Below are 12,867 nucleotides of genomic sequence, written 5' to 3'. Positions count from 1 at the left end.
TTCCAATTCCTTTATTTAAAACCAGTTTTTTTTTTTTTTTTTTTTTTTTTTTATTTACAAAAGGAATAATAATATCGATATTATTATAACTATATATAAAAAATAAATAAAAATATGATACACTTGGTAGTGAAATTTCATTTCAATAATAAATTATGGAAACGGATCATCATTTTAAATGTTTCTAAATTAGGGAAATGACAACCCATGCCCGGTCAACATTTTTTTTTTTGGGGGTAAATAAATACCCGGCCAACATTTGGATTATAAACAAATGAATTAATTGGAAGGTTTTATAAGGAAATTTTAAATTTATTTTTGTTTATGTGAGATGTGATAAAATGTGTGAGGGGAAAGATAGTTACATGGTGCAAAACGAAAGCCAAAGTCAACACCAAGCTTATATTCGTAGGTTTCCGATATGTCATTTTAATGTTAGGGAAACTCACCACACCACACAGCGACATTGAGTGGGATGGTATGAGACACAATTATGGATGCTGAATCTCGATATTTTAGGAAGAAAATCATAATTATTAATTATTTGTAAAAGGCAATGGATTGAAAAAATGCACTTTTTTAAAAAAAACGTGTTAATGAATGTCTTGTTTATTACAGGGCAATTTTTTTTAACGCAGTTTCTTACAAATTATTCCATACGTCAATGAGACTTAAGTGTGTGGATGCGGCTACGCTAAAGCTAGTGGGCGGACTGACGTAAAATACTTCCCCGTTGCATTTTTTTTTTTTAGATTGTTTGTTAAAAAAAGTATGTTGAAGAATCATAAATATTAAGAATTACAATTTTTAGAAATGATTAAATTTGTTTGGTTAATAATAAATATTTTTTGTAAATGTTTATAAATGTTATTTGAGAATTGTAACATCTATTATGTTACTATACTTAATATAATACAAAAATTATAAAATAAAAAACTTAAAAAAATCTATTAATATAGAATTATCATATAATAGTACATGCACATTCAAGTAACATATTGAAAACAATTTCTAATAATTTTGACTTTAAAAACATAAATTCTCTTATCAAGTTACACTAAAATCCTATACATATATGTAATTATACATCTAGTATAGAATACTAAAAACACAAAGTTTTAACGTCGATCAAGCATCCCTAAAAATATATTGTATCTTAATAGTACAGCAAGACATAAAAGTCACTTCTAACATGATTATTTATCAAAAGTGTCCTTCAACCTAACATTGTTCTACTTCTACGATAAATATGATCATCACAGTCTACAACAAGAAAAGACAAAAGTAAGTTTGTGAAATAAAACAACATATCATAAAATCAACACAAATACATTAATAAGATTAGAATGATGTGTTTCTTTACATTAATCCTCATTAAAATGTTTTAATGCTTTACCCATAATTGAACTAATAAAATTATTTTTATTTTTAAATATAAATGTGATTTTAGTCTCCAAGTAAGTTTTAATTTCGATCCCTATAAAAAAATTTCTTTGTGTTTTTATCCTTAGAATTATTTTTTTAGTCTTTAATATTATGTAATTACTTTAACTATTTGTTTGTTCATTAAAAGGTTAGGTGATCATTTAAAAAAAAATTATAGTTGGATTTATTCAATAAGAAAGCTTTAAATTTTCATTTGTTCATATCGGATGCAAAATATTTCCTCAATACTTGTTCGTGTCTTAGAGGTTTTTTTTTTTTTTTTTACAGAAAGTTACGTATATTTCAGAAAGTTAAATAATATAAAACTTACTAATTAATTTAACTTTATATTATTAGCTGTAAATTTCGTATACAATAATTTGGTGGATGTCTAATTATCCAATGGTGTCGGTAGCAACGAATACGGAAGCATCGCTTATTTTTTTTAAAATATTTCTGGTGTGTACAGTGAGACAAGCTATTAAACAATTTTGCTCAATGTATTACTTAATTCCAAGTTTAAACATGGGGAAAAAAAACAAATAAGGTTTATATTATCTTATTTGATTTTGTTCTTTAAATTAATTTTTTTTTTTCATTCTTAAAGTATTCACACGTTGAAGGTACTCAAAAAATGGAATAGCTGATCCCAAAATTTAACGCGACTGCATACACAAGATAGGATTCAAACTCCTGACCTTGCTTAAGCGTGGATCAACCCCTATCGCCGCTGAACCATATGTTTGGGTTTCTTCAAATTAATTATTTTGTCTTATAGCAGTATTTTTTATTATATAAAGTATAAACTATTATACAAGCGCGTGATACTATACAATTATATCTGCAAGTTGCTAACTTAGACCAAAACTTACGCTTTGTTATGGTAGAGGTAAACTTGGTTATGCTAATACCATTTAATAATTTATTATTTATAATTTTTTTCCCCTTCTATTTCTTTCTCTTTCACTTCTTCCCTGATTTTGTTTTTCATTATTTGAACCAAATCCTTCTAACGAAGTGTGAAGGCACGAATATATGACAAAGTCAATGGTAAGAGAGATTCAAATCCTCAAGTGTGACGCGTAGCTTCTTGCGATTTGTTCATAGTCTTTGGCAATGCAATAGTAATGGCGAAAGGTAATTAGGTGATTGCATTGAGAGCAATGAGTTATGGCTCCACTTATCCCATTTTCTTTGCCTAATGAGTTATGCCACCACGTCGTGGCTCTAATTAACTTTGCTTAAATATTTTGTGTGTTAGGTGAGGATGCTGTGGGTGGGGCTTCCACAAAAGGATTATTCTTTTTCAAATAAGAGTTTAAAGTCTTGACACCATGCGCTACTCTTGACATTGACACCCTACCCTACCGCACTAATAAATTGGCCTCAAATATATTTTATTGCTTTTAGTCTTTATAGAAATTAATGCAGTTTTAGGTTTTATATGTGTTTAGAAATATTCAGTCAAAAAATACTTATTTAAAAATATATGCTTTTGGTATTGGATAAACAACTAAAACTACATGATTTTTTTAATACAAATAAAGATTAAAAGTAAATTTAATTATGTTTTTAGTTCAATTTAGAGTAACTAATTTTTTGTCCTCAAATTTAAAAATTGTATTTTTAGTTTCTGTAATTTCAAAATATAATATAATTTTAGTCCTTGTATATATTCTTTTGGTTTCTCAAACTTAAAACATATATTTTTAGTCATCAAAATATAAATTATTATTTTAGTCTATCAAATTTTCAGTCCCTCAAATTTAAAATATTATTTTAATCTTTGTAATTTCTAAAATATCATTTTAATTTCTTATGACTAGCGGTAACATAATTGACAATAATAAATTAAAAGCAATTATGTAGTATTAATTAATCTAATGTGATGTTTTCACTAATAATGACATTAGTAACAACATAATTAACAATAATAAATTAAAACAACTTTCACTCACAATGACACTTTAAAAGAAGTATATGCCACAGATTAATTGATGATATTTGAATAGAAGGACTAAAATAATATTTTTTTATATATATTTTAGGAGTTAAAAATGTGTATTTTAAATTTAAAAAATAAATTTTAAATTTGAGAGACTAAAATAATAATTTTTATGTTTTAAAGATTAAAAATATAAACTTTAAGTATTAGAGGAATATATATATATATATATATATATATATATATATATATATATTAAACTTAAAGGATTAGAAACGTAATTAAGACTTAAAAATATATTAAACTTTTTGAAGAAATTAAAACCAACTTTTTAAAGTATTCTGATAAGTGAACTCCAAGAGTGTGGTTCAGCGGTAGGGATTGATCCACACTTAAGTAAGGTTAGAGGTTCGAATCCTGCCGTGTGTTAGCTATCACACACTTAAAAATATATACTTACCTGTCCCGTCCCCGTCCCCATCCTCATCCCCGGTTAAATACCCGTCCCCGGTTTAATTATTTTAAAAAAATTAACATTTTAAATATTGTTCTAAAATCTAAAGGCCACGCTGAACAAGCAAACATTTAGGGTTTCAGTTTTGAAATCTCATTCACACTCCAGCCTCCAACCAAGCACTCTACTTTCTCCCTCCGAGTCACTGCACCAGCCACGGAGCCACCGCACCAGCCACTCCCTCTACTTTCTCTCTCGCTCAATCTTCTTTCTTCGTTCCCTACATTCTTGTCCCTTGTTCTACCAGAGTGTTCAATCTATTTTAATTCAATCCGGGAAATGTGAGTTATTGTCTGTTTCTCTACTTATTGTGGCTGTTGTTATATTAAATTTTAATATTTTATTAGTTTCTTTTTATTTGTTTGTGTATTGTGGTTTACATGTGTACTTCTCTATTTTTGTTCGAATGATTTGGGAGAGAGATAACTTGTATCTAATTATGGCTGAACTATATAGGTGTATGAACTGCATGCAATTATTCTGCTCGAGTCTTTCCTTAATGAATAGTCTGAAGTAGTCATAGGCAAAGTTGCCAATCACACGGGGTGGTGGACTGGCCACCCCCTACATTTGAGTATGTCGTTACGGGATCCGGATCCTCTGACTTTGAGATATCAAAGTTATGGTAACTTAACACATCTCAATCGTTGGATTTGTAATAATAGATCAGATTGTGACACGTGTACAAAATATATTTTAACTTAAATGTACACGTGTCACAATCTTATCTACTATTACAAATCCAATGGTTTAAATGTGTAAAGTTACCCTAACTTTCCCCCTCCAAAGTCAGGGGATCTATTTCCGTCGTTACGGAGCACCTCACTGTAGCGCATCATGCTGCCATTCACAGCTGAAATTGTGATCAAATGTGGGTTTTGCATCCTCGCATTTGGGTTGCTGAAAGTAAAAATGTCTCTGAAATCAGTGTCGTTTCAATTTTTTTTTTTAAGTAAAATCTTGAAACTTTTTTTTCCCTGTTTTTTTTTTATATGAAGTGGATGTCATTCTGTCCAGAAACCCCTTGAAATTACATCTAGAACTTACTGTTTTTTTTTTAAATTATTATTTTACGGGTACGGGTACGGGTATACCCGATACCCGACGGGGACGGAAATGGGACAAAATTTACATACCCGACGGGTATGGGTTTGAGTCGCGGGGATGGGGACGGGTATCATGAAACCCGTACCCGCCCCGCCCCGTTGCCATCCCTATGATATATACACCTCCTTTTTTCTATAAGTACATCTCCTTTTAAAAAAAAAATTAAATTTAAAAATATTTTTAATTTTTTATTTTAAATTTCATTTTAAATTTTACATCCATAATATTTAATTTAGTACCTTTTTATCATATATATTTTCTCTTTTTTTCAATTTTTACATGCACTCCCTTACCTTTCTTTCACTACACCTATTTTGGTAACATGTAAAAATTAAAAGAGAAAAAGAAAAGTATGTGAAATAAAAGAAAAAAGTAGCAAACTAAAAGTTAAAAGTATAAAATAAAAAAATTAAAAATATTTATAATATTTAATAATTTTTTTTTTAAATAAAAGAGGTGTACTTATAAAAAATATCATGAGTCTAGACGAAATCTTAACTACTTTCTAAAGTAATGAAATATTGGGCTTGGACCGGCACTTGCTTGTCATTGTGACTGGAAGCAGTTGGGGCTAAGCCCGGGTGAATACCTAGGCCCAACTACTTCAGACTATGAAAACTAAGACCGCCATTCTTGGACAATAGCCAATAAGATAAAAATATAACTTCGTTTCAATTTCCCATTTTGCATAAACCCCGTTATAGATACCTAGTATAAAAAACGCACTATGTATTTCTATTTTTTTAAATAATAAAAATTATACAATAATTCGTAATTAATTAAAGGTATATGAGTGGTTATGGAATGAAATTTACCAGAATAAAAAATTGTAATTTATAAAAGAATAATTACATAAATAAAATTAGAAGAAAAAAATGTGTACATGAAAAAGTATGACTCGCTTTATTATTGTTATAAATCAGATAACAATAAATAAAAATAAAAATAGTATGAATTAGTAGTGTAAAATGTTTGAAGTTCAAAGATTAGTATAAAGACAAAATAAATAAAGACTTTTGAAGCTATATCTTTATTATTAAGGATATGTTTGAGCAGAGAAATGTATAATTTTACCAAAAAAATATTTTATCTCATCTCCTATATGGCATAAAAAATGGACATTGATCTACATGATACTAGGAATGTTTTTATATTTAATGTACATACTACATACATACAAAGACTATAATAAAACACAAATCAAATGCGATATTACGTTTGAGACATAAGATTGTATATTATTATAAATATATATAAGATAATATGACAAATAAAAATATTTAATTTATATAAATATTTAACACTTAGTAAAAATTATACCGGTGTAATTATAACCATAAACCCTAATCCCTAAATATTACACCGGTGTAACTTTTACTAAGTATTACACCGCTCAATAACTTTATATTAAATATGAATTTTGTAAATCTAACCGTTAGATTGAAATTTCATATCTCTTAGATCATATATACAAAATTTTATATTAATCCAAGATGATTTGATACTTCATTTTTATAAAACAAAATTAATGTAATATATTCATTTCAAAATATACTAAAATATGAACATTTTGATCACCTTTAAGTTGTTCAATTTTAACAAAATTTGATATACATGTATAAAGTGATATGAACTTTTAATCTAATGGTTGGATTTACAAAAATTCACATTTAATATAAAGTTATTAAGCAGTATAACACTTGGTAAAAGTTACACCGATATAATTATAACCCCTCATATATTATTTATTATATATATTATGTTATTTTGACTATATGTAGAGAGAGAATATCACGTGGTTTCTAATCTATTTTTTATTCTTTGAGGTAAAAAAATACATCGGCCTAATAAGATAGGTTAGATAGAATAATATTTTTACTGCTTTGTTAATTTAGATAACAGCAACAACAAAGTCTCTTAACAATCAATAATTTAAAAGTATAAATTAGAAATATTTAAAATTATAAAAATGCATAATTGATTCAAATAAATAAGTAAAAAATGTAAGTAAATCAAATATAGTAATAAATTAAATTTAGAAAATTAATTTACAAATATAAATAGTTGACATTTGAAACAAATATAATTATGTAAAAAGGAAAATTGAAAATTTTGATATTTAAATGAAACAATTAATAATTTTTTAAAAAAGCAATTAATAATTTGAGAATATTTTTAAAGAATAAAAACAAGTGCTATATAATGATAAAGCAATGTATCTTACCTTTGCTATAAGCTTATAAAAAAAATTAATACATTTTTTTATTATTGATTAAAATTTATTAAAATTAAAAAAAAAATATATGTCTCACTTTTTATTTAATAAACTTCAATTATAGTTGTAGCCTTCAGGAAATATTTATCAGTAATAGAGTGTATTAGAAAGAAGGAGAATATTGTTAGCACTTCTTTTCTTTTTTGGTTTTTTATTCAGTTTTGTACGACATTGTATGACTTATAATTATGCAGTAAACTTTGTGAAAGATAACACAAGAATATTAATTTATGAAAGATTTGTGTATTATTATAGATACAGAATACAGTCAATAATAACAGTTATGAACAATGAAATGGATTAGTTCAACTTCTAAAGACAACCATGACATCATTGACATGAATTAAAAAAGATGATTGAAGTAGTATTTGTGAATGCAAGATTTTGAAGCAATATATGTGGCTCCATCCATTAAGATAAAGTGTAACAAAACACGTTAAATAATAGCACAAGGGAATCAATTTAGTACAAAAGTTGGTAAATGTGAATTTACCAATTGTCTTTCCCTTGTGGTATTGTAGTACTAAACAGAACAAGAAAAAAAACAAAGAAAGAAACAAGGAACATATGCGTTTTGTGTCTAGTTTTGTAGCTAACTTTGGTTTTCTAGTCTCTACGCTCGTATTTGCGAGTCCAAATGTGTTTTCCATTGATCCGAAACTTTGCAATATGTTTTCCATTCAAAATTTGATCAACCGTTTGCACATTTTTTAGAACCAAAGTGGCAAACAAAACTTGGTCACTTGTGTCTGAATTCGACATATTCAAAACCTTGATACAATCCCCAAAGGCATTCGTGAATAAATTTCTCACCTCTTCTTCGGTAACAGGGAAGCCTCTAGAAAATGTTAAGAACATAGTTTTGTCATCATCGGTGACATCATCACATGGTCCCTTATTTTCCCATATCCTTGGGTCAGACAAATCCAATTCCTCAAAATTTATTGGTGGAATAATAAAGGAACCAAATAGTGGATGAGGAAAACCAGGAACAATCAAGGGTCTATAATTGCTAGGTAGTGACATTATTCTAGTGCTAGTGTTACACAAAACATTTTGTAAAATATCAGTGAAAATTCGGGCACACACTTTATAGAGAATACTCTTAATACTAGCTATGGCAGTGAACCTTTTTTGACTGATGAGTTGAAGAGAAATTTCCCCATGAATTATTGTTGAGGTTAGAGGCAATCCACCAACGATTGGAATGCGAGCATTTTCTAAGTCCAACCACTTCAAACATTTTTCACCTTCATCTGCGAGACCATTGACTAGAATGTCTGAAACACTAGCCAATTTTGAAATAACATTTGGGAACCCAATGTTTTCTAGCCAAAGCCACAAGGCCATGATTAGAAGAGATTGTGCGGGGTCCCGACCCAATTTGATAACCAAGCAAGAGAAAACTTCACGATCTTTTTTGTGAAATTGGTGAAGCTCTTCCATGGTAATGGAAACCATCATTTGGTTTGCACTTTGCAAAGACAGGGAGAAATGGAATGTTGGGATACTGATTGTGACAAAAATATGAATTGATGCCCATGAATTAGTATCCAGCAAGTATGATTTATTTGGTAAATGTGTGAAGCTCACTAAGGTGCATAGAGTATTTCTTTTTGTTTAATAAGGAGTTACAACTTCTCATCAGACGAGTGATCTTTATAAGAATAAATTAATATTTTTAGTATTGAGTCTGTGTTTAAATAAAGGATTCAACATCAATTTTTATTAAAGAATACAAATGTCAAAATACTTGTAATAACAATCTTTAATAAGGTGTAATTAATATATCCTCTTTTTATTTTTAATAAAATTATATTATTAGTGTAAAATATCTACTTGATTTGTCGATGGCTAATTTATCAAAGAACTTGATCACTTTTAAAAAATTGTATCTCAATCATGTTTTTTCATCTACGTATCTCAAATCCAACGTACATCCCATATATGATATTTGTGTAGAATTTAATTGAAATCTATTTTTATAATTACTTTTATAATAATTGAAAATTATTAACTCTTATAATAATTAAATAATTGAATTTATTAATTTTATAATAACAGTTTTTAAAATTGTATCTAAAGTCATTTATTATTAATTGACTGTATAACTTACCTTGTATCAAAATTAAACTTATTCAAATGAGAATGAAATTTTTAAAGGGGTAATATGAACCTGCTATGAAAAACCAACTAATGTTGTTTTGTTGATTGCTTTCAAACTGACCTTAAATGACTCTTCCCACAGATTCTACTTTTTAAGTCTTTGACTTAGTCAGATATATCCTCTCTCTCTCTCTCTTTTTTTATTATTATATAATTTAATTTTATAATTCTTTTATTATTATTTTATATTTTTTAATATTCAATGACAGCAATATTAACTAAAGAACTTATACAAACTACTCAAGTCCCTCGTCATTAAGGCTAATTCTCGAGGTACTTTTATAATTTTTATATATCACTTAAGATAATATCAGATTAAAAGATACAATTAACCTTCTCAATTTATTTTTGTAATTTTCTTTTTACACTTTTTTTTAAATGTCTCTCATTAGTTTATTTATCTTTCATTTGTTTCTCTTAACATTTCCTTTTTTTAATAACAACTAAAGTTATTTTGGAATTGAAAAGTTAAAATTAAGAGTAATACTAAGAGATGAGTATAATAGGGAACTTATAATTAATATTATTTTAGACTTTTGAAATCGTAAATAAATAAATAAATAAAAACATTTTTCTTTATTAAAAAACAAATAAAAAGTGTACGAGAAGAGTAAAAAGAAATAGCGGCTCGTAATATATATATATATATATATATTATAAAGCAAAACAACATCCAGTTCACTGTTTCAATTAACTGAGTTGACCTGAGATAATATGCATTAAGTTATAAGTATAAAGTTCTAAAAAAAAATAAGAATTAATATAAAGTTCTAATTTAAAGTTTCTCAAAAAAAGTTCTATATTAAAGTACGGTCATTGTAAAAAAAAACTAATTATACACCCAATATTCAATATCATAACTATAGATGAGTTATATAAAAATACTTGCAGGCCTAAAGAAAGAATTAACAAAACAAAGTTAATAAAAGACCCCATTTGGTATGAAATAAGTAACGAATATTAATAAATTGCATAATAATATATTGATAAAATTACCTTAGAATACAATTACTAGTATAATTAAATGCATGAATAAAGTCAATGATAGTATACTAATATTTATATGATAATAATTTGTCATTATAAATATTAGAAATAATTAATAATAAAAATTAAAAGCATTATTGAAAGTGTGAGATAAGAACAATATTTATTAGATAAAATAATATTAATATATAAGAAAAGTAAAATTAAAGTTTAACATTTTAATCTTAGGAATGTTAATAAATAAGTTGATTAAATTATTTTCAATTAAGAACTGAATTCAAAAAATACATTTTGATAAATTTCAATGTGAAAATTAATGAAATATGAGAATTTCAATTAATACCTTGCATAACATGATTAAAACAGTCAACGCATAGGCTATTCAATGCATTTGAAATTATTTTAAAATGTTAAATATTTATTATATAATTAAAATTTACATATTAAATATATATATATATATATATATATATATATATATATTTAAAATTTGTACATATACATAATTTTAAACATTGATATTATATCTTATACTTCAATAAATAATTTATATTATAATACAAGATTAGTTAAAAAAATCAAAATTTAATTAAAAAATAAGTATAATATATAAAGAAACTGAATTAGAAAAAGAGGTTGAGAAAATATCTTAAAAACACTCTCACATAAGTTAATCATTTGCATTTAATATGGATGAGTGAATTTTTTTCGACAATGAATTTTCAAAGTCTACATAAAGGTTTGTATTTTAATTTTTTTGTGAATCAAAAATCAAAATATTCCTTAATTAAAAGTTAAAGATTAATCTTTTGAGTATCCAAATATTAAGATCTATTTAAGAAGTTAATCTCATCTAACAAATATTTTTCTATACACAAATCAAGGATTAAATCTTAAACCATATGTTTAAGAGACAAAATCATGTATCAATTAAGATGGATTCTATTTTTAATTTAATGTGAGACGTCGAGTTTCAAAAAATATATATATACTTCTTTTTAAAATAAAAATAATTAGAAATAAAAAATAATAATGATTAATTTAAAGAAAAAAAACTAGTTTGATTGAAGTACGAGAACCAGATGTGTGTCCTCACCTCATAGAGTTGCCCAAGATGAATCCTCTTTTTGGTTGGAGTTCTCTTCATATATTCAATCCTCCCAAAGTGCAGTTTGCGGAGGCATAACTTCATTCTGCACTTTACCTCAATTACTCAATTTTGGAGTATTATGATAGGCTTGGTTCCCTCACTATAAAAACATATATAATGAATGATTGACACCTATTTTCAATGTGCAATTCAATTCCTCAACAGCGGCTGGCTTCCTCTTCACAAAACAATTTATAGAGTAAGACTTTTATGTTTTATATCTTCCTATAATATTATTTATTCATGTTAGATTGTGAACCAAGTAGGAGAGAAAGAGGCCAACTTAGCAAGGGTATCAGCATATTCCATATAGGATGGTAGGAAGAAATCCCATGCTGCAACACATGGATGGCTGATAAGAAATGCAACTCAGATTAATTGATAAATTGTAGAAAAGCAAGGAGCTGAGCAAACAGGATCGTAACATGACCTCAAAAACCAAGAATCTATTGAGTGATATGTCGGTGCAGTCTCGCAGCAGGTTCAGGTTGTTTTGTGTTGTTAGCAGCGTTGTTGGCAGCAATGACTTGGATGAGTGGTGTTAACAATGTTACAGGATGCCCATTTAAAGACTTTTCCGTATTGCGAGCCAACAACAGGTACAAGCCTTGAGAAGCAATTGGCCAATCAAGCTGCACCGTCCTCCAAACTTGTTATACACTTGGCCAATCTCTCACCCATGTGAAGAATGGTCTTCTCCGCAGCTCCACACTGTGACAACAACCATGTATAGAGGCCCAGTGCCACCACCCACCAATTAACACATCTTTGATCTTCAACTGATATGGGCATAGTCCACCAGAATGCCGAATCCCTAGCCAAAGAACATCATATATCCAGCGATGTACAGGAGCAATGGGCAGTAGTAGCCTTGGCATCAACAAATGAACCCTCCGCAAGTATTTTTGTTGAAGCATCTGAACCCAAGCCTCATGAGGTTTATTCACAAGGCGACGTCCACACATGCTTTGGTTGATTTAAAGTATCCAACCCACCCAATAGGTGGATGGTTTGTCCCAAATATCATCTTTGATTAAACCCCTTTAATATATTTCTTTTTCGATAGATATTGCGTGTTCCTTATGTACACAATTGTCATAATCCAAAAGAAAATTATTAACAATTCCCATTTAACATACTTTTAAATGATTAGAAAATCAAATATGGCAATGCTTATATATCCTTGTACTATACATAAAATGCCAAATTAAAAGTAGAAAACTTAAATAATAAAAGCACAAAATACCAAATAAGTGCAACGAACGAACTTGACAACAACCGTAAACAGGCAAAAGATA

At 27.6% G+C, this 12,867-nt stretch overlaps 1 protein-coding gene across 1 annotated transcript; it reads right to left on the bottom strand.

The window, feature by feature from the left end:
• Positions 1-5,331: 5,331 nt before the first annotated feature.
• On the bottom strand, positions 5,332-10,794 carry LOC109817658 (uncharacterized). The gene has a single exon (XM_083077511.1). The coding sequence runs from the start codon at positions 8,728-8,730 to the stop codon at positions 7,873-7,875; it is 858 nt and encodes a 285-aa protein (XP_082933637.1). The 5' UTR covers positions 8,731-10,794; the 3' UTR covers positions 5,332-7,872.
• Between the last annotated feature and the right edge of the window lie 2,073 nt (positions 10,795-12,867).

Source organism: Cajanus cajan, chromosome 6, assembly GCF_000230855.2.
Source record: "Cajanus cajan strain Asha chromosome 6, NIPB_CcT2T_4, whole genome shotgun sequence".
In the NCBI taxonomy this organism is placed as follows: Eukaryota; Viridiplantae; Streptophyta; class Magnoliopsida; order Fabales; family Fabaceae; genus Cajanus; species Cajanus cajan.
The sequence above is the reverse complement of the archived record's forward strand: the minus strand, read 5'-3'. Positions and strand labels throughout refer to the sequence as shown.

Bases quoted from the DNA above. Each gene is read 5' to 3' on its own strand.
- LOC109817658 (XM_083077511.1), bottom strand. From the start codon at position 8,730: ATGATGGTTTCCATTACCATGGAAGAGCTTCACCAATTTCACAAAAAA.